Raw genomic sequence first — 24,226 nt, 5'->3', positions numbered from 1 at the left:
AAACCCAGTCTCAAAGAGAGAGAGAGAGAGAGAGCTTAATTAGGCAGATGTTATATGTCCCCAGCAGCCAAGAGATCAGTATATGCAGACTTATTTGAATAATGATAGCCACATAAATCCAACTTGTAAAACTCTGGTTTTGAAATAAAAAATAAATTCCTCTAGGAAACAGTCCTTGAATTGTCTAGGGAGTTTGGAAGTGGACAGATTTGGGCCAGAAAGGAAGTTTGCTTTAGGTCTTCTGAAATCCTCTGAATCAAGTTCCACAACCAGAGAGATATTTATAAAAATGAGAGAGGAGGAGGGAGAGAGGGCAGAGGGAGGGGGGAAGGGAGAGAGTGTTTGCAGGGAAGGGAGCATAGAGCAGTTCCCTTCCCCTCTGAGGGAAATATAGAAAGTCCACTGTTGGCATCCATGCTGGAACTCATCTCACATCCTCACAAGGACCTCTAAGAAGGAAGCCAACTGACATCTCAGAATGGGCACGTGACCCAGAGCTTTTCCAGAGAGCAGAAACGCCAAATCCAAATGGCCACCAGGAGGTGAGGAAGAATGTCAACTCAACTTCGTTATTGTTATCACGGAGGTAAAACACGGTCTCCTCAGGGCCATCCTCCTAGGACTGTGGGCTTTTCCTATACATGGTGTATTTCTTTGGACCAAGTTTTCTGTGATGTGGAAATTTTCATGCCAGTGAAGTATTTTGTTTGTCGATATCTTCCTGTTAGCTTTCATGTGTCAGGAGTTATGTTAGACACCAGAATGCTAAGATAACTTAGGTGACATAAGAAAGATAAGTCTACCTTTAAAGCTTGGAAGCTTACCTAAAAAGTTAACTGGAAGACAAGGCATGGTATAGCTTAGCTGGACCCCAGTAAAAAGTTTACTTTTAAGCCTTTGTACAGCTGTGGAATAAGCTTTTTGTACACTGTGAAGGTGTGTCTTTGCCAAAGCTCCTTCTGATTGGTTTAATAAAGAGCTGAATGTCCAATAGCTAGGCGGGAGAGAATAGGCGGGACTTCCGGGGGGAGAGAGAGAGAGAGAGAGAGAGAGAGAGAGAGAGAGAGAGAGAGAAGAAGGAGAAGGAGAAGGAGAAGAAGGAAAAGAAGAAGAAGAAGAAGAAGAAGAAGAAGAAGAAGAAGAAGAAGAAGAAGAAGAAGAGATGAATCTAGGCATGAAAGATGCCAGAGGACACAGAGAGGAAACAGGAGGTTCAAGATGGAAGTGAGGTAAAAAGCCACCAGGTAAAACATAGATTTCATAATCAATAAGTCTCTGTATCATTTTTTTTTGTGTGTGTGTGAGCTGGTGGCCCAAAGAAAAATCTGTCTACATAGTACAAAACACAGTGTGTCTACAGGTACATGTATGGGTTTATTTTCTGGAAGGAGGAAGGCTGACAGGAACTACAAACATCACTTGTGAAACAGGTAAGGTCGACACAGGCTTATTCAACCCAAATGCTGTCATAGTCAGAGTGACAGGCTGCCCTTTGAAATCCAAAAATGAAAAACGTAAGACACGTAAAATATGAATTTATGCTATGGTAAGCTCACCCGAACGTAAACTAGTTAGGGTAGGAGGAAATAGGAATGAGCTAAGAAAAAAGGACATTTTTCCAGTTTAACAGACTTTTTTTTTTTTTTTTTTTTTTTTGAGACAGGGTTTCTCTGTGTAGTTTTGGTGCATGTCCTGGATCTTGCTCTGTAGAGCCTCGAACTCACAGAGATCCACCTGCCTCTGCCTCCCAAGTGCAGGAATTAAAGACGGGTACCACCAATGCCTGGCTTGATTTGCACTTTCAAAATATTCAGTCAAACTGGGTGTGATGTTTTGAAAGAAAATGGTCCCCAAAGGGATTGGCAATATTAGGAAGTGTGGCCTTGTTGGAGTAGGTGTGGCCTTTTTGGAGGAAGTGTGTCACTGTGGGGGTGGGCTTTGAGGTCTCATATGCTCAAGCTATTTCCAGTGTCACAGACCACTTCCTGTTGCGTGTAAGATACAGGACTCTCAGTTTCTTCTCCAGCACCATGCTGCCTGTCTCACCAAGACGATAATGGACTGAACCTCTGACCTGTAAGCAGCCATCCCAATGAAATGTTTCACTTTATAAGAGTTGTATGGTTATGGTGTCTCTTCACAGCAACAGAAACCCTAACTAAGACAGTGGGTGTGGTGGCATATGCTCATAATCTCAGTGAGGCAGGAGGATGGCCAGCCTGGGGTACATAGTAAGCCCTTGTCTCAAAAATAAACAATAATAACAACAAAAAGAAAAAAGAGACAGAGACAGAGACAGAGAGAGAGAGAAAAGCTGGGTTCAGTTGCTCCCCAGGAAACATTCAGGAATGTGTGGAAACATTTTTGACTGTCACAACAGGGCATTTAGTGAAGCCAGGGGTGCTGCCGGCATTGCCCAGGCTGGTTCCTCCTCGCCAAGTGTCTGCTCCAACCTCAGTATTGCCTCGTATGAAATCACAGATTCTAGGAAAAATCACATATCTCAGCCTGGCTCAAGCTCGCTATGTGCTGGATGATCTTGACTTTCTGAGCCTTCTGTCTTACCTCCCAAGCGCTGGTATTGCAGGTCTGTGTTTCTATGCCTGGATTTATGTGGTCCCAGGATCAAACGCAGGGCTATGTGCACTCTAAGCTAGCCCTCAATCAGAGGAACTACATCTCCAACCCCTAGCCATCTGTGTGCCTGTGTGAGGGGCAAGGGAGTTCGCGATCAGACCCAGGGCCTTGCCCCTGGTAGGCAAACACTACCACTGGGTTATATATAGCTCACATACTTGCCCGCTACTATTATTTTTATATGAATTACGTCTTTTGCTTACGTTTCTAACTCTCAATGTTTTCCTTTTAAAAATGAAACGCGATAGACAGCACTATCCATCAACGTTAATGAAATGATGGAATTTTTTTTCTTTTTAGTTTTACTTGATCCTCTCACTACATAGATGTATGAACACCTCCTTCTGGAACTTTAATTTACAATTCTAACATTCTTTTTAGGTGCCGGTCACCTCACCCAACCTCAAGCCTCTCCACAGAGGCCCTGGGGAAAGGAAAGGCACTCCAGCGATTGATGTCAGCGACCCACGGAGGGAAGAGCAGGACCGGGTCTCAGGAGACAACCCGGGAGCTAATTTCTCTTAATCAGTTGTAGGGCCCCGGGAGGAGCCACCAGGCAGAAGGGGAAATGAATCTGAAGGAGAAAACCAAATTCTGTGAGGAGCTGGGAAGTATTAAAAAAGGGGCACCATACCTTTAGGACTTTAGAGCTGGCGCCGCTCCATCCCTGTGCAGCTATTAATATGCAAAAAATGCCTTCATAAATACTTGATTCCGCTCACAGTGGGGAGGCCGTTCATTTGAAAGGGGAAATGGGAGCTTGGAGTTGAAACACATCTGCGTGTCTCTTCTCTCTTTTTTTTTATCGCTCTTTTTTATCTTCACACTCCCCTTGTAGTTTCCTGGGTAAGCCCCCTCCTCTAACTCCAAGGAAGTTGCTGATGGCAGCTGCGGCGCTCACTGAACCCATGCACCTGGCGCTGTGGCCCTGAACCTCAGGCTAGGTGAGGAAGGGGCGCCTTGGGGTCTCTCCCTGGAGATGGTGCAGGGAGGCAGGCACCTCTGGCTGGAGATGGTGCAGGGAAGCAGGCACCTCTCGCTGGAGATGGTGCAGGGAGGCAGGTTTTCCGCTCGCCCTTTCTGCCCTGGTCCTAGCAAGGCAGCGGCCGAAGACTCAGAGCAGCGGTTTTCAATGCTGCCGGGAGGGGGCGCCCGAGGCAGCCTCCAGACCCTGGGGACTTGGTCCAAGCACTTGGACAGCACCGCCAGGCTGTCTCGCCCTAGACCTGTGACTTTCTCAAAGGTCGGCTGTATCCAAAAGGTCCTACCTACCTTTGGGATTCTCAGCTAGCACTGTGTCTTAAAAACAAAAACAAAAAACCATATCTATCTATCTGTGTGTGTGTGTGTGTGTGTGTGTGTGTGTGAGATCTTACAGTATGGATGGAGGGAGGGGGTGAAGGAAGAAGGGCTCTATCGCTCCCCCGCTGCTCTTGCCAGTTTTGTGCTTCAGAGCAAGAAAGGCCCTGGCAGAGGCAGGGAGGCCACGGCTTGGGCCTGTGACCCATCGAGGTAGGAAACTGAACTCTGCTGGGTAGAAATTTGTTTCTAAATCCTTCCCAGATGCTCTATAGTAAACATGAAATTAGTCATTTATGTGGAGTAGGTTGAGGAAGTAGTTAAAATCCGAGCCAGTGATTAACCTAATAAAGGGCCGCTAGCAGTCAGGGGGAGGGGCGGGAGAGGCAGGAGGAAGTCCCTCTGCACCACTCACCCTATTTCTCTTGGCTTGGGGGCTGGTGGGGCTCCCTAGACTTTTCCTCACGGCTTCTCTTCCGGGGCTCCTTCTTGAGCAAGGAGGTCTAGGGTGACGCCAACAAACCGCGTAGCTCAGAAGTGAACCCCTCCTCTGTTTTGCAAAGCAGGCCCGGGACATTCTCAAGAGTGGGTGAACTTGCCAGGACCTTGCAGATGAGCCAGGGTTGGAGCTTAAGATCCAAAATCTAGGTTCAGTCTGACTGCACAGTTCCGTAATTTGGTCTAGTTGTTAATTAGACACGGTTGGGTCACTCTTGGCAGGTGGTATCAGCCTCCTCCAGGACAGCCACAGGGCCACCTGAGCTGGGACCATGCTGGGAGTACTGGAGGTGTTTGCATGGCCTTGGAGCTGTTCGGGATTACCAAAATATATCGTATTTTCTCAGTCACAACCCTATTATTGCAACTGTTATTACTTAAGGTCTTCAGATCCCCTGTGAAGAAGAATGTCTTCAATGGAGGCATTAAACACACACACACACACACACACACACACACACACACCCACACACACACACCCCACACACGTTTTTTTCTGTGGTTCCTCAGTAGCAGAGAGGCTTCACTGTTGTTGTTTTTTTTTTAGCTGAGGACCGAACCCAGGGCCTTGTGCTTGCTAGGCAAACGCTCTACCACTGAGCTAAATCTCCAACCTGGCCTCACTGTTCTTTACCTCAGTGAAGGACTGACCGAAGCCTGGCATTCTAACTGTGAGATCTCAGCTCAAACACACGTGCAAACAGACTCACGTCTGTCCTGACTGTTCCCAAGTGCTGGGGATGAGAGGAAAGGCCGGTGGCAGCTCTGGAAGTTGGAGATAAGAGAGGAATGGAGAGCCTGCCCCTCAGGCTGTAGGAGAGGCCTGAGTCCCCTGGAGCAGTGACAGCCTGGTCAGCCTCAGGTCTCCCAGTCCCTGAATTCAGCTCTAGGAATTTTTTCTCTGGAGAGACGCTGAAGACAGCATCACTATCAGAGCTTCCCATGGAGGCCTACCTATTGCTATTTCTGCACACATTTCCTTGAATCATTAGATATTCCTAAGTCACCCAAATCCAAATCGTGCGTGCGTGCGTGCGTGCGTGTGCATGCGTGTGCATGTGTGTGTGTGTGTGTGTGTGTGTGTATAGGTGTGCATATATGTATGGCTGTGTGTGTATGGGTGTGTGCATGGCTGTGTGCGCATGTGTATGGAGGCCAATGGTCTCCTTTACCATTCTCTGTGTTATTTGTTGAAAGGTCTCTCCCTGAACCTGGAGCTCAGCCTTCAGCTAGGCTGGCTGCCCAGTGAGCTCCAGGGACCTGCAGTCTCCTCCTCATTTCCCACAGTGCTGCAATTACAGATGTAGCCACTGTGCCTGCCAGGCTTTTTGCGTGGGGTCTGGGGATCTGAACTCAGACCCTCATGCTTGCATGGCGGGCGCTTTACTGATGGAGCCGTCTCTTCAGTTCCGATCCTTGAAGCTTTAAAAACAACAACAACAACAACAACAACAACAACAACAACAACAACAGACATAATCGCCATTTTCTCTCCCCACTTGGGAGGAAAATGTGAACCTTCTGCAGGTTGAGTTCATGTTCCCTTTCTGACGTTGCAGAAGTCTGGGAAAAGTCTGCTTTGCCTCTTCACACACAAAGAACCACACAATAGACTCCAAATCCCAAGCTTGAGAGTAAAGGAACCCGGTGATGTAACAGTTTACTTGCTCATTTTACTGAGGAGACAAATGAGCCCCAAGAGATAAGAATCTCACTCAGGGTCACACAGCAAGTTAGGACAAGAACCCCGGACAAGTCTCGACTCCAGGGCTGGGCTCATTCCGAGACGATACTGTACCTGAGTCTCTGTTGCTTGAGTCAAAGGTGAGGAGGCTTCATAACGATCTCTATGAAGACTGATTCTGGATTCAGTGTTTGCTACGGAGAAAGTCAGAGAGAAAGGGGGTCAAGGGTCAGATCTGGGCCTCGTGAACTTTCATACGAACCATATCTGTACATGCTTAGCTTATGTGTGTTGGAGATTCTAAGCACAGGTGTAGGGCAGTACCAAGTAGAACCCATAGTCTCTGTAGACATGTCTAAACACCTTGTTGAGTGGGGCTGAGCTTTATATTCAGATTTTGATTTTCTTCTTTTGATTGGTATTTAAAAGAACAAAAGTAGATACTTTGTGCTATTGGAATTCAGATTAAAGCTGAAATTAAAAAGGAAATATTGATGTAAAAGAAACTGCTGATGGTGTTGAATATAAATTTTGTATGATCGCACTTGGCTGAAATGGGAAAATGCTTCTGAAAGCTTTCAGGAAGAGAGCAGAGATTTCCCCCTGCCCCTCAGTGTGGAGGGTAGCAGCAGAGTGAGCCAGTGCAGGGAAGAGAGGCAAAAGCCAGTGTGGCTGTGGGGCATGAGGGCACATTCCACATGAGCCAAAGTGGCATTAGCTTGTAATCTCTTTCTTCTTCTTTTTTCTTTTTGAGACAGGGTTTCTCTGTGTAACTCTGGCTGTCCTGGAACTCACTCTGTAGACCAGGCTGGCCTCAAATTCACAGAGATCCACTTGCCTCTGCCTCCTGAGTGCTGGGATTAAAGGCGTGAGCCACCACTGCCCATCCAGTATCTGTTTCTTATAGGCTCATCATTTTCTGTGATTCCTTAGCTTTTTTTTTCTTTTTTCTTTTTTTCTTATTCCTGATTTAAGGATGGCTTCTGTATAAACTTTCTTTTTTTTTCGAGACAGGATTTCTCTGTGTAGCTTTATGCCTGTTCTGGATCTTACTCTGTAAACCAGGCTGGCCTCGAACTCACAGAGATCTGTCTGCCTGGCTCTGTCTCCCGAGTGCTGGGATTAAAGGCGTGTGCCACCTCCACCCAGCTGCTTAAATCAGATAGAGAAAACTGACTCAGGGAATGGGTTCAAGCCTACACCTTAAAAGAGCTCAGCCAGGACCCAGAGCCCAGGTGACCTGAGCTGCGTCCTGTGCCTTCCTACCTTCTACACCACACCACCCCCGATTGGCTTCACTTGGGCTTGCCACATCCCAGCTGCCTGGCCGGGATCCATCCCCAGGACAGAGCCACCCAGCTGCATTGTGTTACACTGAGGTTCACTTCACAGTGACTTGGAAAAAAACCCCTGGGCCTTTCAGAAAAGAAATGTGTAAGTCCTAACGCATAAGGGGAGTTCTTGCAACAGCAGGGGAATGAGTCAGTCAGCCAGAGTTCAAGAAATGTAAACACATCTTTAGATAGGAGACTGAAAAATCACTTAGGACTTCTCATCTCTTGGGTCAAGACCTTGGTAATTTACTGAGGTCTGTACTGTCGAGGAGGAGCTCAGACCCCAGCTGCATTCCTGTGAGATAAAGCCAATGGAGGTGGTTAAAACTTCCTTCTGGAGCAGCATGGGGAGACCCACCTCTTGTGCAACCCAGGCCCCTGGCTGTCAACCTAGGGTAGGGCCTTCTTCCTGTTTGAGGAGTTGGTGTGCACACCAAAGACCTCACACTGTTTCAGCCCTCCTTCGGGGCTGCTGGAAGCCTCTCAGGGCCTTTCTATGATGAACATGTCTGCCACTATTGAGATAAACAGAGAACACATTCCCTGGCTGCCCACCAGCCAGACGGATCAGATTTTCAAATGCTTCCATTAATCGAGTGGGGCTTTTAGTGAGGAGATAGCAACTTCCCACTAGATAACTAGGCTATTCAGGGGTGACCCCGCCTAGAGGGGTTTTTGCCTCAGCCCCTTCCGCCTGCCTTAAATTATGGCATTCTTCACCAAACACTCAAACCTTGGTTGGGAGGTGGAGAGCGCAACCGATTCTAGCCTGGAGTTCTGCTCCTTTAAATTTCCTTCTATTTAAATCTGTGTTAACAATGTTTAATTCCCAAATTGCTGTTTTAAATAAAAATGACATACACTCACATCTACCCCTGCTGTTTCAGAGTCGGGGGCGGGGGGACTCTGCTGGGACCCATCTGATAGCAGATTAGAACCCCAACTCCAAGGAACTGCCTGATCAGGACAGGTGGGCCACCTGGCTCCTTCTGTGCATGTCAGGGCTTGGTAAACATTGGCCCTGCAGGCTCTGACATGGCCGAATGTTCTGTGGTTTCCACAGCAGGAGCTGTTGGAGGTGCTGGCAGGAGCCTCTTGAAATCTGTTCCGGGCTTTTTTTTTCCACACACCATTTCTCAAGAGCATACCCTTTGATCGCCAGGGTACTGTAGTATTTCCTTCCCAACCTTCAGCATCACCGACAGGCAGGAGATAACATCTGCTGCCATGCAGACCTCAAGTGCTGTGGTCTTCTCTCAGCTGTGCTCAGAGCCTCGCTGGCCCCAGCAGAATGCAGTAAGAGAAGGCCCCAGCGTCCATCCTGGTACCTTTAAGGTTTTGTGGGTTTTGGTCATAAATGGAAAATGCAAATTCCAGATTATTAAAAAAGAAATTCTTCCCAGGGTAAACTTAACTATAAAAGGAAGGAGGCTGCAGTGCTGATGACCTTTCCTTAAAAAGATCTAAAAATATTTTATGTGATGTGACTCAAGATGCTTATGACCTATGGAGTGTTATAATAAATTTCAAGTCTGTTTGTTGAATGCAAGAGACCAAGACCAAGAAGGCCTGTTGGTGATGCCATTATCAGATTCTTAGGATAAGATTTAAGGTTTGTTTATGCTATACATTTTCCTTCTAAATCTTCCTGGCTGAGAAGGAGGGTGAGATACACATATTAAACAATTGCTAGGGACCTGAGAAGGCCTCCAGGCTAAAGACATACCCCTGGGAAGTCCAGCTAAGAAGGCTGTCTAGAAAATATGAGTCAGTCAGAATTTAAATATGGACATGCCTTGCGAATGTGAGAGCAGTATTTTTCTTCCAATTTGGGATATCAGTCCTTTTATTTACGTACATTTCTTAGACCTAGCTCAGTCTCTAGGGTCTAGCTTTTGGTTTGGGGAATATATACTTCTTTTGAAAGTTCATAATTTTTGTTTTTATGGAGAAGTCCAAAGGTTCATGGCAGTTTACCAAGCCTCAGATGGAAACCAAGCTGCTGCACTCTGGAATTTAAATTTCAGTTGTGTGGCAATAAATATCAATGGCTTTAGAGGCCCTCCAGTGAACAGTTGTCCTAAGACTCGTAAGCACTTGCTGGGATACTGTCTTTGGCTGCCCTGGACGGCCCATTTCTCACCCCGCCTTCCCCTCCATGTCCCCTACCGTCCAGCTATTACAAGCTGCCCATATTTCTCCCATTCTGCTGTGTTCCCTAATTCTCCTGAGCCCTCTTTCCCTAGAGCTTTCTTTTTCACTTGACTAGTTCCTACACGGAGCCATAGGAACTCTGCTATGGGTGTTTTTCTTTCCTTCCCAAACCAGCAACCTCCATCCTTCATAATTTATATTCAGACCTCTTCTACCATTGTGGTCCTCTTGAAGGCCCGGCTCTGTCTCTCAACTGTATTATTGTGCCTGGCATGGTATTTGATGCTAGCAGATGGTCATTTGGTGTTGGCTGAACTAATGAATGAGCAATTTCCTTGTGCCTTGTAAAATCACCTTACTTATTCTCTCTGTTGCACATGCTCCAAAGCTGGTGCTTACATTAATTTTCAAGTGAAGAATTGTGGGGATTAACAGTGTCGATGTCCTCAGGCCACAGGGCAGTATGTGAAGGAGAGGGGAAGAGCTCTCACAGTTCAGTCACACAGATTCCCAAATGAAATGGAAAGTGATACTGTGGATTACTGGCTAATGAAAGGGATAACTTTCGTTACTGTGACAAAAGAAAAATTAACTTTTTTGTTTGTTTGTTTGTTTTTGATTTTCGAGACAGGGTTTCTCTGTGTAGCTTTGCGCCTTTCCTGGATCTCTGTAGACCAGGCTGGCCTCGAACTCACAGAGATCCGCCCGGGCTCTGCCTTCCGAGTGCTGGGATTAAAGGCGTGCACCACTACCACCACCACCACCACCACCACCACCACCACCACCACCACCCAGCAGAACTTTGTCTTATGGTCAGTGGTAAGTCAGGGGACCAAACCACGCTCTCCTCCGGTGAGAACCAGAAGGAGGAGCTGCATAAGACTGAGAAAGAGCCAGCACATCAGGAAACTGTAACCGTCACGGTAACCATGGCTACAACTGTTGCCATCATCACCAGCACCCTTATCTCCATCATCCCCAACATCTCCGTCATCTTCCGGACAGGGCTCCTCTTTAAGACCTGCGGCATTGCTCAGTTTTACATCAATGTAGGAACACAGAAACTCCCCACGGAGCATGCTGGCGAAGGGGTGAAGGTGGGGCCAGCCTCCCACTGGGCTTCCTGCTTACACATCTTGACGTGACGGTTTCTCCCACTTTTACAACCCCTGGGAAAAGCAGTCCCTCGCCCACCCTGTTGTGTAGTCCCAGCGTTAATACAACAGGTTCCTCTGGGGATTCATTGCTGCCTCCCCAAATGAGCAACAAGGAAGGCCACACACGTTCTCCTCTTCATCAAAGACTGGTTTTTAGGAGAAGAGCTTCTATGCAATCACCCCGGTCTGAAACAGGGGCAGCCATGTCTGTGGGTGGAGGGGGAGGTATGAAGGTTTGCATCCCTCTGCGGGGGAATGAAAAATGAAAGGAATCTTGGAAGAAGGAGGAATTGCCCTCAGGCCTGCACTGAAGACACAAGCCACAGAAGGTTTTTGAGACAGTTTCCTAGTCCATCGCTGTGCAGGCTGAATTGTGCTCCACTGTGGGAGCCAACAGCCTCCTCATCGTGATAGGTTGTACAGGGTCTAACCTGGACCACTCAGAGGTGGTCCCTAGAGATGACCCCTCCTGGGCCAGCTGGGTGCAATCATTTGGGAAAAGCCAACTTCTCTAAGATTTCTGCTTAATGCCAGCCAGTGGGCTTTCCAGGAATAACGAACTCACGAGGACTCCACATTTCTCAGACATCCTAAGTACATCTCTTTTCCTATTGACTGGTGTATTTGTTGGGGGGGGGGCTTTGTATTTCTTCTGGAAGTCTAGGTATGTCATAACATGTTCATGAGCTGAATGATACTGAGAAGCTGGGGTGACATTTTAAAGAGAAAGCTGCCTTTTCAGGGGTATTGGGCCCTTCCTCTTTATGAGGGAGACTAGAATGGACAAATTCTGTTTTTCACAGGCTGAAAAACGATCAAGAATTATAACTATGAGTGTAAAAACTTGAAAAAAAAAAAAAGTCCAGTTTCTTTACCTTAAAACAGGGAGAAAATATAAAGTCAATGGATGCCTGGATTTAAGCCTGGCCATGAGTGGCATGGCTTTGAAACGCTGTGGGTGCCCGTGGAGAGGAGGCTGGTCTAGCATTCAAAAGCCATTGAGGAGAAGGCCGATTTTATCCAAGGTTTTTAGAGGTGAAGGCCTGCAGGGCCCACCGTGCTGAAACTGTGAGCAGAGAAGCTTTGATCAGCAGGAGCTCCGCTCAGCTGATGTTAGACACGGCAGTGGGAGCCACAGGGGCATGATGCCACTCAGGCCCCAGTTTCCAAATGAGTTGGGACAGGGGCAGACAAGAGAGGTTCTGGCCCCAAAGGCAGACTTTTTATTATTATTATTTATTATTTTTATTTATTTATTTCAATTTGATAGAGTCACCTGGGGTGAGAATTATTGTAGCTGTCCTTGTTAGCCAAACTGAAAATGGGTTTAAACAATGCTGTTTTTTAATGGCTGAAGAGATAAGGCCGACAGACCCAAGAAAGGCTGCAGGGACACAGGTGGGGGGGAGGGGAGGAGAGAGGAAGAGAAAAGGTGGATGTAATAAGGAAGGGGGAAAAAATCACAGAGCAGCTTAGAAAATTTAAGCTGGAAGAGACATATCTTCCCGGTGAATTACCCACCCAGACACAAGTACCTCCCCTTTTAAAATTCATCTTGCTCCATTAATCTAGACACTAAGTATACTGGAGCTTGCCAAAGAAGGGGCAGCATGGGTCTGCGCAGCTGCAGTGGCGCAGGTGTGTGTGTGTGTGTGTGTGTGTGTGTGTGTGTGTGTGTGTGTGTGCTTGCGCGCACGCGCCCATGCCTCGGCGTGCACGCACAAGCAAGTCCCAGGCACGCCCAGAACCCAGGCTGAGAAAGCAACCTGGAATCCAGAGCGCCACCAGTGAGGGAGGAAAAGCCATAATTAGTGTTAATTGTCGGCCCTCCAGTTCGCGAATAGATGCTCCGGAGAATGGAAAATGAGAACACACATTAATTATTGAGTAGGGGCTTTGGAGACAGACACTCTGGATTAAAAGGAGAGAGATAAATTGCATAATGAATGTTAATCTTCCCTCCTAGAATTGAGCGGTCCAGTGGTTGAAAGGGAAAAGGAGGCTAGATCAGTCCTGAAAGACAAACCTCCCCGTGAGTGGGCGCGGGAGGGTGGAGGAGGGCTCCACACACTTCCCATCAAGTTCCCCACCCGCTCCCTTTGTCTCCTGGCTCCCAAGAAATCTGCTCTCAGGCTTTTCCTTAGGACGCTTGATTACTACCCCAGTTGACTGCTAGGAAGCCCGAGCGTTTCTCTATCGCAAAACCCCAGCCACCTACAAGGCTGCTTTTTCTTAAACGGGTGGGAATGTGACTGGGAATGAGGGAGCCACCGGAACTCTGGTCCTGGGGTGCTGCTGGGGGGGGGGGGTGGAGGTGGGGATGCGGGCACATGCGGGCTCCAGGGCCTTAGTGGTTGTTTTATCTTAATTACAATATACCAGACAAACAGCCCCCGCGCCCCACATTGGTAATTTCTTAACTGACAGTGAAAACAGATTAGGGCAATTGTGGCCACTTTTGTGGACACTCTACAAACAGGCTTGTCTCTGGTTGCTCTGGTTTCATCCCCACTAGCAGGCAGTGGCCATGAGGGGCCCCTCACTTCCTGTATCTTCTGAGTCTCTGTCATCACGGGCTGCTGTCTGAATGAGGGGTGGCTGGAGCCCTCTACCTCTTCTCTACTGTCCCCTCATGAAGGCTGGCATGGCATCCCTCCTCAAACATCTGTGATTCCTTGTTGTCTAAAAGGGAGTATTGCAGCTCTGGCCTGGTACACAGGCCTACCTTGGTGTGGCCCTGGCCTGCCTTTCAGCCCCAGCACCTTCTGTGGACCGGGTACTGAGTCCATGCATACTGGGCCACATGCTCTCTGCTTCCCTACGCTTGTCTCTGTTCATGCCAGTCCTCAGTGGCATATCTTTCCCCCACTCTGTTTCCTCACTTCTACTGATGTCTCAAAGGTCTGTGCAAACGGGAATCCTTCCGTAAAAGCCCTTCGAGTCTCCTAGGCTGGACTTGACGACTCCTTTAGCAGCTCTGAGTTGAGTTGCTTGGGGCTAGATTACAGCTTCATTTCCTTCTGCTCTGCCCGAGACCAGAAGTTGCTTGTGAATCTCTTTGCCACCTGGATTGTGAGGTCCCTACGCAGCAGCCACAGTGCTGGGTCCAGAGCCCTGGAGTGAGTGAGGAAATCCAGACTGGCAGAGTCGGCAAGGTTGTCACAGAGGAAGAAGGAGAGCATGTGACAAGGTGGCTTTTCCTTTACTTCTCTTGCATGTGGGCAAACCAGGGTGGCTTTGCTCGGATGAAGTTATCCGGGCACCTGGTTCTTTATAACTTACTGCTTTGTCACCCCATAGAACATGGTTTTCTTCCATGTGGTTGAAACTATTTCTCCATTCACAATCAAGTGCAAAGGTAAAGAGAGAAAGATGAATAAGGAAATGTCGTGGCCCAGGCGGTGGTGGCACACGCCTTTAATCCCAGCACTCCGGAGGCAGAGGCAGGCAGATCTCTGTGAGTTCAAGGCCAGCCTGGTCTACAAAGAGAGTTCCAGGAAAGGCACAAAGCTACACAGAAGAACACTGTCTTGAAAAACAAACAAACAAAAACAAAACAAAACAAAAATGTCTTGGAAGTCACACTTGTAATTTCTATTCACATTAACCACATAGCTGGGCCTAGGGACAAGACACGCTGGGAAGTACTGTGTTGAGTTAGGTGTCCGCATGTTCAACTAACATTCAAGGATACAGATTCTAATTGATAATGGAGGAATGGACGTTGGGGAACCATTGAAGGCTCTATTATTACCGTTTCAACCAATGTTTATGAGCATTTTCTGTAAGGGCTGTGGGGGACCAGCCCCCACATTTATTTACCCCAGGGACTCTTGGATGAGGGATAAGAGACTTAGAAACAGAGGGGAGAGAAACAGAGAGAAAACACAGGATAGCCTCGAGCAGACCTGGATCCTTATCCACCGGCCCCGACTGGCTCTGCCCTAGGATATATATAAGAATGCCAAGGAGTGGAGCAAAAGACCTCCTCCCCAGCACAGCCAAGTGCAGACCATCTCAGACACCTGCACTCAGGCCTGTGGTCCAATCATCCTCTCTATGCAGGCCTGCTGGGTAAAGCCACCAGGAACCTGAAAATGGGCTCCCACAGAGGGCCACCTGTTTTCCAAGATGTTCAGAAGTAGATTAGAGGAGCTTACATACGGGAATTTTAAATCCAAAAGACAACAAGAGTGAGAAGCACTTGGTATAGGAGCTTGTGGATTTACCACACAGAAGTTGTATGACTGGGAAAAAAAAAATCACACATCCCCCCACCTCACCCCGTTCTCTTAACCTGTAAAATAAGAGGGCTTTCAAACTGTGGTTTTCCGGGCTCAGGTGGCTGAGTCTGGACACTCTGCAGTCTAGACAACATTTTAGGAAGGGAGGAGTTAGCTGGGCTAGATGCTCTGCGAGGGGCACAGACAACTCTCCTTCATTCCGGCCACTCAGGCCGTATCTGTTTTATCTGTCTGTGCCCTCAGCAAGTCTCATGAAGTGCTTCCTTTGCATAAACACTGGTGATAGTAATCTACAGATTGCCTCTTGATTTTAGGGACTCAAAAATAAAAAACAAAAACAAAACAAAACAAAAAAACGGAAGGAAGGCAGGGGAGACAGAATCTGAACCTTCACAGGCTCCATAAAAATGACTCAAGTACCATCATCAGCAATAACAACAACAAAAACACCGGGAAATTAAGTATGCTCCAGCCCTTTGTGTGCTCTTTTCGTCCGAGAAGGAGTTTCTGAGTCAGCTGACGCACACGGGTAATCCGAGCCCAAGGGAGGATGGCTGTGAGTTTGAGACCGGTTAGGGCTACACACTGAGCCTCTAAAACAACAGTAATAACATTTCTAGCAAGTTCAGAGGAGAAAAGATTTTTTTAAAAAAATTTCTCTTTGGCTTTGGGGGTGGTCATAGAGGGGTGATGATGCCATCTTCCATGGGAACCTCAAGAGGTCTTTGCCAAAGGAAAGGAAGGAGCCAGGTGTGCTGGCACAGGCCTATGACCCCAGTACTTGGGAAGCTGAGATAGAAGGATTGAACAATCAGGGCCGGCTTTGTAGTGAGACAAAAAAAGAAGAACAGGTGGGAGGCAGAGGCAGGCGGATCTCAGTAAGTTCGAGGCCAGCCTGGTCTGTAAAGAGAGTTTCAGGACAGCCAAGACGGTTACACAGAGAAACCCTGTCTCGAAAAATCAACCAACCAACCAACCGAACAAACACAAACAGCAAGAATGTCCTTAGCATCTGGAAGGACTTTTGACGCTGGCTGGCCATCAAGGCGTGATCAGTGGTGGTAGTGGAGGACTTACTGGTTTCTTGATGGCCAGAGAAAAGAACCTGGCTTCCTTCTGAAGACTGGGACAGGCTGTTATCAAACTGTCCCTCCTGAAGCACCAGACAGATCTGGTTTAGTCCAGCGCTGAGGCTGACGGGAATTCCCTGCAGTCTCTATAAGGACTGCTTATCAACTAGGGTTAAGTGCAGGGCAGAAACCACTCAGGGAGTCAGGGAAGAGACAGGGTTGTACACTGGTTGAAACTGTGGTGGTCAGAATGAAAATGGCCCCACAGTCTCAGAGGGAGTGACATCACTGGAGGTGTGGCCTTGTTGGAGGAGGTGTGGCCTTGTTGGAGGAGGTGTGGCCTTGTTGGAGTAGATGTGGCCTTGTTGGAGGAGGTGTGGCCTTGTTGGAGGAGGTGTGGCCTTGTTGGAGTGGGTGTGGCCTTGTTGGAGGAGGTGTGGCCTTGTTGGAGGAAGTGCGTCACTGTAGCAGTGGGCTTTGAGGTTTCAGAAGCTCAAGCTAGGCACAGTGGCTGTCTCTCTTCCTGCTGCCTACAGATCCAGATGTAGGACTCTCAGCTCCTCTCCAGCACCATGTCTGCCTGCACACCGCCATGCTTCCCACCATGATGATAATGGACTAAACCTCTGAAGTGTAAGCCGGCCCTAATTAAATGTCTTCCTTTATAAGACTTGCCATGGTCATGGTGTCTCTCCACAGCAATCAGATTCCAACTAAGACATTGCCTTTTAGCATGTTGTCTTCATGAACTTGGTGCCAACATAAGCAGCCCCAGACTTATATGTCTCTGCCTCACTTCCGCCCTCCAACTCTCATGTAAGCAAGACAGAGATTGGCAGAGCACAATTTTCACTCAGTCCCCTGGCTGCAAATGTTAGGTGGGAAATGTAGTTTTTAGCTCTCTAGCGTCTACAGCACAGGAAGGTGGGCTGCCCAACAACTCTATCCAGCCATGTTTTCCTTTACTCCAACGTTTGATCTGAGATCAATAGAAATGATAACATCTGCCAACATTATTTCTTGTGGGTTATTAGCCGACACTGATTGGGCAGGAGGAACAATGTGAATTGTTACCACATGGGTCTCGTTCTTTTTGTCTTCCTCTCCTTCTTCCCACCCAGAGGTGGATGGATTGTGGACTGCATGATTCAGAACTGATGTTTGGAGAAGAAAAGCAACAACAGTCAGAACCTAGTGAATGCTGAGATCCTGTTTCAAGCGGAGAGAACAGAACTGTCCCCACTGAGGGAGCCTCCTGAGGGAGGGGCTTATGTAGAAACACACGCTGTTAGAGCTGAGAGGTACCCTAGGAACCATCGGTTTAGCATTTTCCAAAGTATGCTCCCAAAAAAGATTTAGATGATGTGACACTTTTGCTGAAGAACAAAAAGGATTCAGTGATCAAGCCAGTTTGAGAAGCAGTGTGGCTCTGAGTCCCTTGGAGGCATGCTTCTGCATCAGGAATCTGCTTAAGGCTAGCAAGTGCATTCGACCTCAAAGCCCTTCCCTTTTTGCATACAGTCCATAGCTCCTCCAGGACTGGTGTACCATGGGATTTGTGCTGGAAGGACCAGATATCAAACCAACTTTCTTTTTTCCATATGAAGAGGCTGAGGTCCAAAGGAGTGAAGTTATTTATCCATGACTACCAAAGCCACAGGCGGTAGATTGGGTCATGGGACCCAAGACTGTGGGCATTTAGTTCAGGGCCCTTCATTCTCCTCACACAGACTCACTGGAAGGTATTCCTTAAATGTCTAGGCATCATCTTTACGACAACAGGTGGGAAGAGAGAAACTCCTGAAGGGAAACCACACTGTCCCATATCCACCAACATGGAAGGACTCCCTGTTGACCCAGGGCTCAACAGAGAAAATGGGTTATCTGTTATTGCACCATGAATTACCCTCAACCTAGTGAGCTGAAGCAATGAAATTTACTCATCTCTCACACATCTGGGGTGGGAGTCTGGTACGGTCATCATCATAAGGTCACAGTCACACGTCATTGAGGAGTTTGGTCATCTAAAGGCCTAGCCGGGAGCTAGCCTCTGGGAGGCTGAGGCAGAAGGACCTTTGAGTTCCAGACCAGCCAATGACAGTGAGACCAAACCAAAACAACAACAAAAATTCCTCCAGCAAAATGTCTTCCTGATCATGTTGCAACTTGATCCCCGCCCTGTGCCAGAGAGCTGAGAGGTGGCAAGACTTTCAGTAGATGTTGTGTGAGGCTCCTCCCCTGGGGTGGGCTAATTTTTGAGTCAATGAGGGTGTTTTTATGCTCCTGAGTCTACGTCAGTTATTGTAGGAGTGAGTTCTTAGAACTCGAGCGTACTAACTTGCAGTCCTTTGTACTTTCATCACACACACATACACACCCCCCCACACACACACCACACACACACCACACACACTCGCACACACCCACACCCCAAGCAGGTGCTGATGTCATGCTGCGCTCTGGGATTCCTCAGACTCCAGAACAAGGAGCCAAAAGAAGTCTCTGTTCTTTATAGATCACCCAGGCTCACATCTTCTGTTATGGCAACTGTGGTGGTTTGAATATAATTGGTCTGGTTTTCTGTGTTGCTTTGGTCCGGTATTTCCTCGCTATCCTTCCTTCCCTGTGTTTTGGAATGGTAATGTATATCCTGTGGCATTGAATGTTGGAAGTATGCATTTTGCATTTTGATATTATTACAAGCTTATGGGGCCAAGGAGTAGGATGTGGTAGTTTGAATATAATTGACCCACATAAGCCGGGTGGCGGTGGCGCACGCCTTTAGTCCCAGCACTTGGGAGGCAGAGCTAGGAGGATCTCTGTGAGTTCAAGGCCAGCCTAGTATACAGAGCAAAATCCAGGACAGGCACCAAAACTATATGGAGAAACCTTATCTTGAAACAACCCCCTCCCAAAAAAAAAACCCCAAAACCAAACAAAAAAATCCTGACCCATATAATCTCACAGGGCCTGGTGTAATTAGGAGGTATGGCTTTGTTGGAGTGGGTATGGCCTTGTTGGAGGAAGTGTGTCACTATGGGGGGCAGGCTTTGAGGTTTCCTATGCTCAGGATACTGCCCAGTGTCTCAGTTGATTTCCTAGTGCCTGTAAGATTGGGACTCTCAGCTACTGCTCCAGCACCATGTCTGCCTGCATGCTGTCATGCTCCTTGCCATGATGATAATGGACTGAACCTCTGAACTGTAAGTGAGCCACCTTAATTAAATATTTTCTTGATAAGAGTTGCTGTGGTCATGGTGTCTCTTCACAGCAATAAAAACCAAACCAACCAATCAAACAAACCCTAAGGCAACAACAGAGCCAGGTGGTGGTGGCGGCGGCGCACGCCTTTAATCCTAGAGCACTCCAGAGGCAGAGGCAGGTGGATCTCTGTGAGTTTGAGGCCAGCCTGGGCTACAGAGTGAGATCCAGGACAGCCGGGGCTGTTACACAGAGAAACCCTTTCTCGGGAAAAACAAAACAAACAAAGACAGCAACAGACAGTGGGCTAAGACGGGTTCTGTCTCCAAAGCCATATACCTCACTTCTGTCCACATCAGTATTAGACATGAGCCAGCCACTATAACCTTTTGAAGGGAGATATGTCAGGTGGACATGTATTAACCACCACACCAGGAAAAGCTGCATGGGTCAGGATGCTATTATATGACAAAACAGAGCAGCAAAGGTAAAACAAACAAATAAGCAAATGGGAAACACACTCTGGGTTAAACATCCATTTAGGACAAGGCTGAAGGCTGATTAAGAACTCTGAAAGAGGTTGGGAATTGAAGTCTGCATGGGACCTGAGGTCCCAACTTGAATTCTTGGCCCCGACATCTTTGAATATCTCTCGTTATGAAACTAGTGAATAGAAGAACTCTTGAGAGGAAATGTGTGCGGCTGGCACAGTGATGAGAAGAATATTTGAGGATTTGTATCAGGGATAAGCAATTCAGAGAGCGTGTCCAATGCTTGACTTAGACCCTTCCGAGCCAACTTTCCCTTTTGTAAGCCTTTGAATTCTGGGAGTGTTGCAATGGCCTAACATGATCGGGAGAGCCAAATTCCAGTGCTTCACATCTTTTCTCCCCTCTCCTTCTTTTAAAGGTTATAGTCATCTCTCTCTGCTGTTTGAAAGCGAACTATTATGATCTAATTGCCTAAGAATTTATCTCCAAATAGTTGTTGACAGAGCCTTACAGCTTCAGGAAGATCAGACAGATCATATTCCCTCTTTGACTTAAGAATTCTTTTCAATATTAAAAAAACCCTAACTATGCTCTCCCAAGAACTTTTCTGTGTGGCACCTGGGGTATTAAGTCAGTCAACACACATTTCTTGGACATAGGATAGAGAGAGGAGGTTCCCTAGCACTCCTATATTGGAGAGCCAAACTGAAAACAGATGCAGATAAATCCACAATCACAAAGGTGGGGCTGAGAGAGAGGAAAGGGGTGAGATTACATCTAGGTAATTGTATGGAGGGAGGTAAAATTATTCAGGAAAATGTCCTGGAAAAGATGAACTTAGAGCTTGTCTGACTACTTGGGGGATGACTCAGGAGTAGGCCTGGAGAGAAAAGACTGGAAACTGAACATTTGGGCCACCAAGGGATGATAGAGGGATCTCTGGAGGGCAGGCTGGAATGTGTGGGAGATGATGCTGGGCGGAGTGTGGAAATGTCGGCCGAGGTACATTGAGACTGGGGATGTAGCTCAGCCTCTGACCTCCTGCCTGGTATGTGGGAGGTACTGGGTTCCACTCTGAGCACCAAAATTAATATAAGTAAGTAAAATCAAATGTAAAAGATAGATCTGAGTAAAATCGAACTTTCAGAGTCTCTGGTGGTAGAGAAAGTCTTCTGCAAAGGGGAAAGAACTTTCAATATACTCTCTGTGGGATCAAACCAAAGATCAAAAGATCAGAACCCCCAAATCCACAAACAATTCTCAAGACAGAACAGCAACAGAAATACTCCTTCAGGGGCTGGAGAGATGGCTCAGCAGCTAAGAGCACTGGCTGCTTTTCCAGGGGACCAGGGTTCAACACTCAGCACACACAGGTTGCTCACAACTATCTGAAACTCCAGTTCCAGAGGATAGAACGCCCTCTTTTGGCCTTTGAGGGCACTGCATGCACATGGTGCACAGATGTATGTGCAGGCAAAACACCGATACACATAAGCAGTCTCCGAAAGTGTGCTTCAGTGAATGGAGTCTCTTAGAAAGGTCGACCTGGCGGGGTGGCAGTGGTGCACGCTTTTAGTCCCAGCACTTAGGAGGCAGAGCCAGGTGAATCTCTGTGAGTTCAAGGCCAGCCTGGTCTACAGAGTGAGATCCAGAACAGGCACTAAAACTATAAGGAGAAACCCTGTCTTGAAAAACTAAAAACTAAAGCAAAACAAAACAAACGAACAAGAAAGGTCGACCTGTTCTTTGGATCATTGTAGGAAGATGTGAGTTTAAGATATTTCCTCACCTTTTGAAGCACCATCCAATCACCATCAAGATGGCCAACCACACTGAGGAAAAGCTGGAGAGAGACTGCCTAGCTGATTCATTCAGCGAGAACACAATGGATACTTCTGAACTTCAGAATCAAGTGGGACCGAGTGTGTTGTCCTTCGGATGGGGAGAAGATGCAGACACGTCTCCATTCATTAGCCTAAGTTATATTTCTCTTTCTCTCTCTGAAATTATGGGGGATATGTTTGCTGGGACTCCACCTCAGGACCCTGTGTATGCCAGGCAAGCACTCTACCCCAAGTCCATTCCAGTCCCAGAACTCGTTTTTCAGTGAACACTGGCTCCGATCCTGCTTCATGCGTTAGGAACTGTGGCGGGGGCTGGAGGTACTGAAATGTCTAAAGCATCCTATCTACACGGCAGCAGCAAACACCATACTTAAACGTTTCTGTTTCTGCTAGTTGCTTTTGCATTGTCCAAAGAGAAGCTCTTCCCCCTGGAACAGCATGGGCAGATGTACGGCAGGTGACTGCCCCATTTGTTTCCCCGGCTGTCCCACCAGCTGTCCCACGGACAGTCCTTCCAACTTTCTCATTCCTGCTCCAACAGATTCAGACCCAAGATATTTAAAAAGTCATCTTCTGGTATAACCAAATGGGGAGGGAAGTTCTTGGATGCCGAATTCAGAAGCAAATGCATCATCGTACTTCCCAGAAATCCCTATAATGGGTGGAACTTACCGCAGTCATCATAGACTATAAAATGCAGCCAAGGGATGGCTCTCCCTCCCCCCACCCCCCTCTCTCTCTCTCTCTCTCTGTGTGTGTGTGTGTGTGTGTGTGTGTGTGTGTGTGTATCTTGTCATTGTGGGTGAGCAATCATGCACACAGAAAACATCATCAGGCTACATACAGGACAAGCCAGGGCTATGGAAATCTGGCCCCGAATCCAGGCCCGACCCATTAAGCCAGCTGTGACATAACCCACCAATACGTGCAGCTTTTAATCTTCCTCATCAAGGGGCCTGCTGGCTGCACAGCCCATGCAGGCCCAGCCCGATGGTTTCTGGGTGGTTGACACTCATGACCCTCTGATTTCATTTCTTTTTTCCTTTGCAAGATGGCTATTGCCCAGAGCCAGGGTCTCTCTTCCAGAAAGCTGCCCTTCCGAAAGGGGTTTTGGAAAATGCCTCGCTGTCTGTCAGGAGCCAGGTGACTCACAGCAGTGAACCAACGCACATAACAAGGATGCCTGATTGGATTACCAATTAGCCACCTCCACCTCAGGAGCGTGGTTGGAAAGAAGAGAAGAAGGCCGTGTTTAGTTTGGGCGAATACCAAAAGGGCTTTATCATCCTGATCAAGGCATCAGCATGGCACACTAGAGCTCTTCCAAGCCATTTCTCTGCATCTCCTGTCTCCAGATGTTCCGGCAAGAGGGAACTTGTTCCTCGAACATAGGGTTATTGTGTCTGGACCACAGAGGAACCTCTGTGTCAGGGAGTGGGAGAAGCTGGCTGCTTCATGTCTGCTGCTTTTAATGATGTCTCTGCTGCTGCTGGGAACCTTTGGAAACCGAAAACAAGGCTGCCCTGGAGTGTGCTTTCTTACCTTGTCCCGGCGGAAGCGCCTCTGTTCCCATGAGCCCCTCGAGCGACAGGCAGACGTTTTCACCCTCTGGACTCCCCACCAAGTGTCCCAGTGTGGGATCTCTGGAATTTTCTTGAAAACAAGAATATGCATGGGCAGCATTAGCCTCAGTGCAGGTGAGGGAGGCTGTGAATGGAGATGCTGGTGTGTTCTCTGCTTGCCAGCGTTCACTGAGGCATTTGGCAGAGTAGGCTTATTGCCTAGGGCCTTTCTTCTGGGGGTCAGGATGAGATAGAGGGGCTTCCACGAGCCACACCACACCCATGCAGAGTCTGGAGAAGGTAGCAGCTCTGGGCATTTTGAGGGCAGTTCTAGGCCAGTGGGGTCTCCTCCAGTTGAGTGTGGTCTAGTCCCTGGGTCCACAACTTGGTGATTCCTGCTTTTGCTTTTCCTCCCAGTCGATGCCTTTGTGTGGTATTCCCCGTGTCTGATCACAGACTAGGGCCAAGTGCTGGGACTATACAGGAAGTCCAGCCCAGGCTGCACAAAGAAGCTGTCTGTCTCTTGGTTACTTGCAAAGACTCAAGGTACACACCGTATAAATTGACTATGAGAAAAAACCCGTATGTTCCTCCTCTGCTCCCAGTCCTGAAAACACCTGTGATCAGGTGTGTGGAAGTTCCCCTCACCAAACCATCCTTTAGAGACAACAGCCAGGACCTCCTATACTTCTGCTCAATGCTGGCACCTCTACCTGGAGTAACGTCAGATTCCTCAGGTTAAAGGCTCAGATCCACAAGGCTGTTCCTGTTTTAACTGTTGACTGCAAACCCCCATGTTGTAGGATATTATTTTAAGTTACATTTGTTTATGCTGTGGAATATTTGTTTAATGATGCAAAGGTGTGTTGCATTCTTTCATGTTGCATTTGTTGAACTCTGTGAAGTTGTGTTACTTTGCCTGTCTAAAACACCTGATGGTCTAATAACGAGCTGAACGGCCAATAGCAAGGCAGGAGAAAGGATAGGCCAGGCTGGTGGGCAGAAAGAATAAATAGAAAAAGAGCAAGGAGACCTAGGAGCCAGAGAAGGA

General features: G+C 47.7%; 1 protein-coding gene across 1 annotated transcript in view; it reads right to left on the bottom strand.

Moving 5' to 3' along the window:
- The window catches only part of Kiaa2012 (KIAA2012 ortholog), a 110,114-nt gene that overhangs the window by 49,105 nt on the left and 36,783 nt on the right, over positions 1-24,226 (bottom strand). Inside the window, exons 11-12 of the mRNA XM_036173373.1 lie at positions 23,156-23,266; positions 6,233-6,312 (exon numbers count right to left, since the gene is read on the bottom strand). Coding sequence (XP_036029266.1) covers positions 6,233-6,312; positions 23,156-23,266 — 191 coding nt within the window. The remainder of the gene's footprint in view (positions 1-6,232; positions 6,313-23,155; positions 23,267-24,226) is intronic.

This window comes from Onychomys torridus, chromosome 23, assembly GCF_903995425.1.
Source record: "Onychomys torridus chromosome 23, mOncTor1.1, whole genome shotgun sequence".
In the NCBI taxonomy this organism is placed as follows: Eukaryota; Metazoa; Chordata; class Mammalia; order Rodentia; family Cricetidae; genus Onychomys; species Onychomys torridus.
This window is presented reverse-complemented; position numbering and strand designations above follow the sequence as displayed.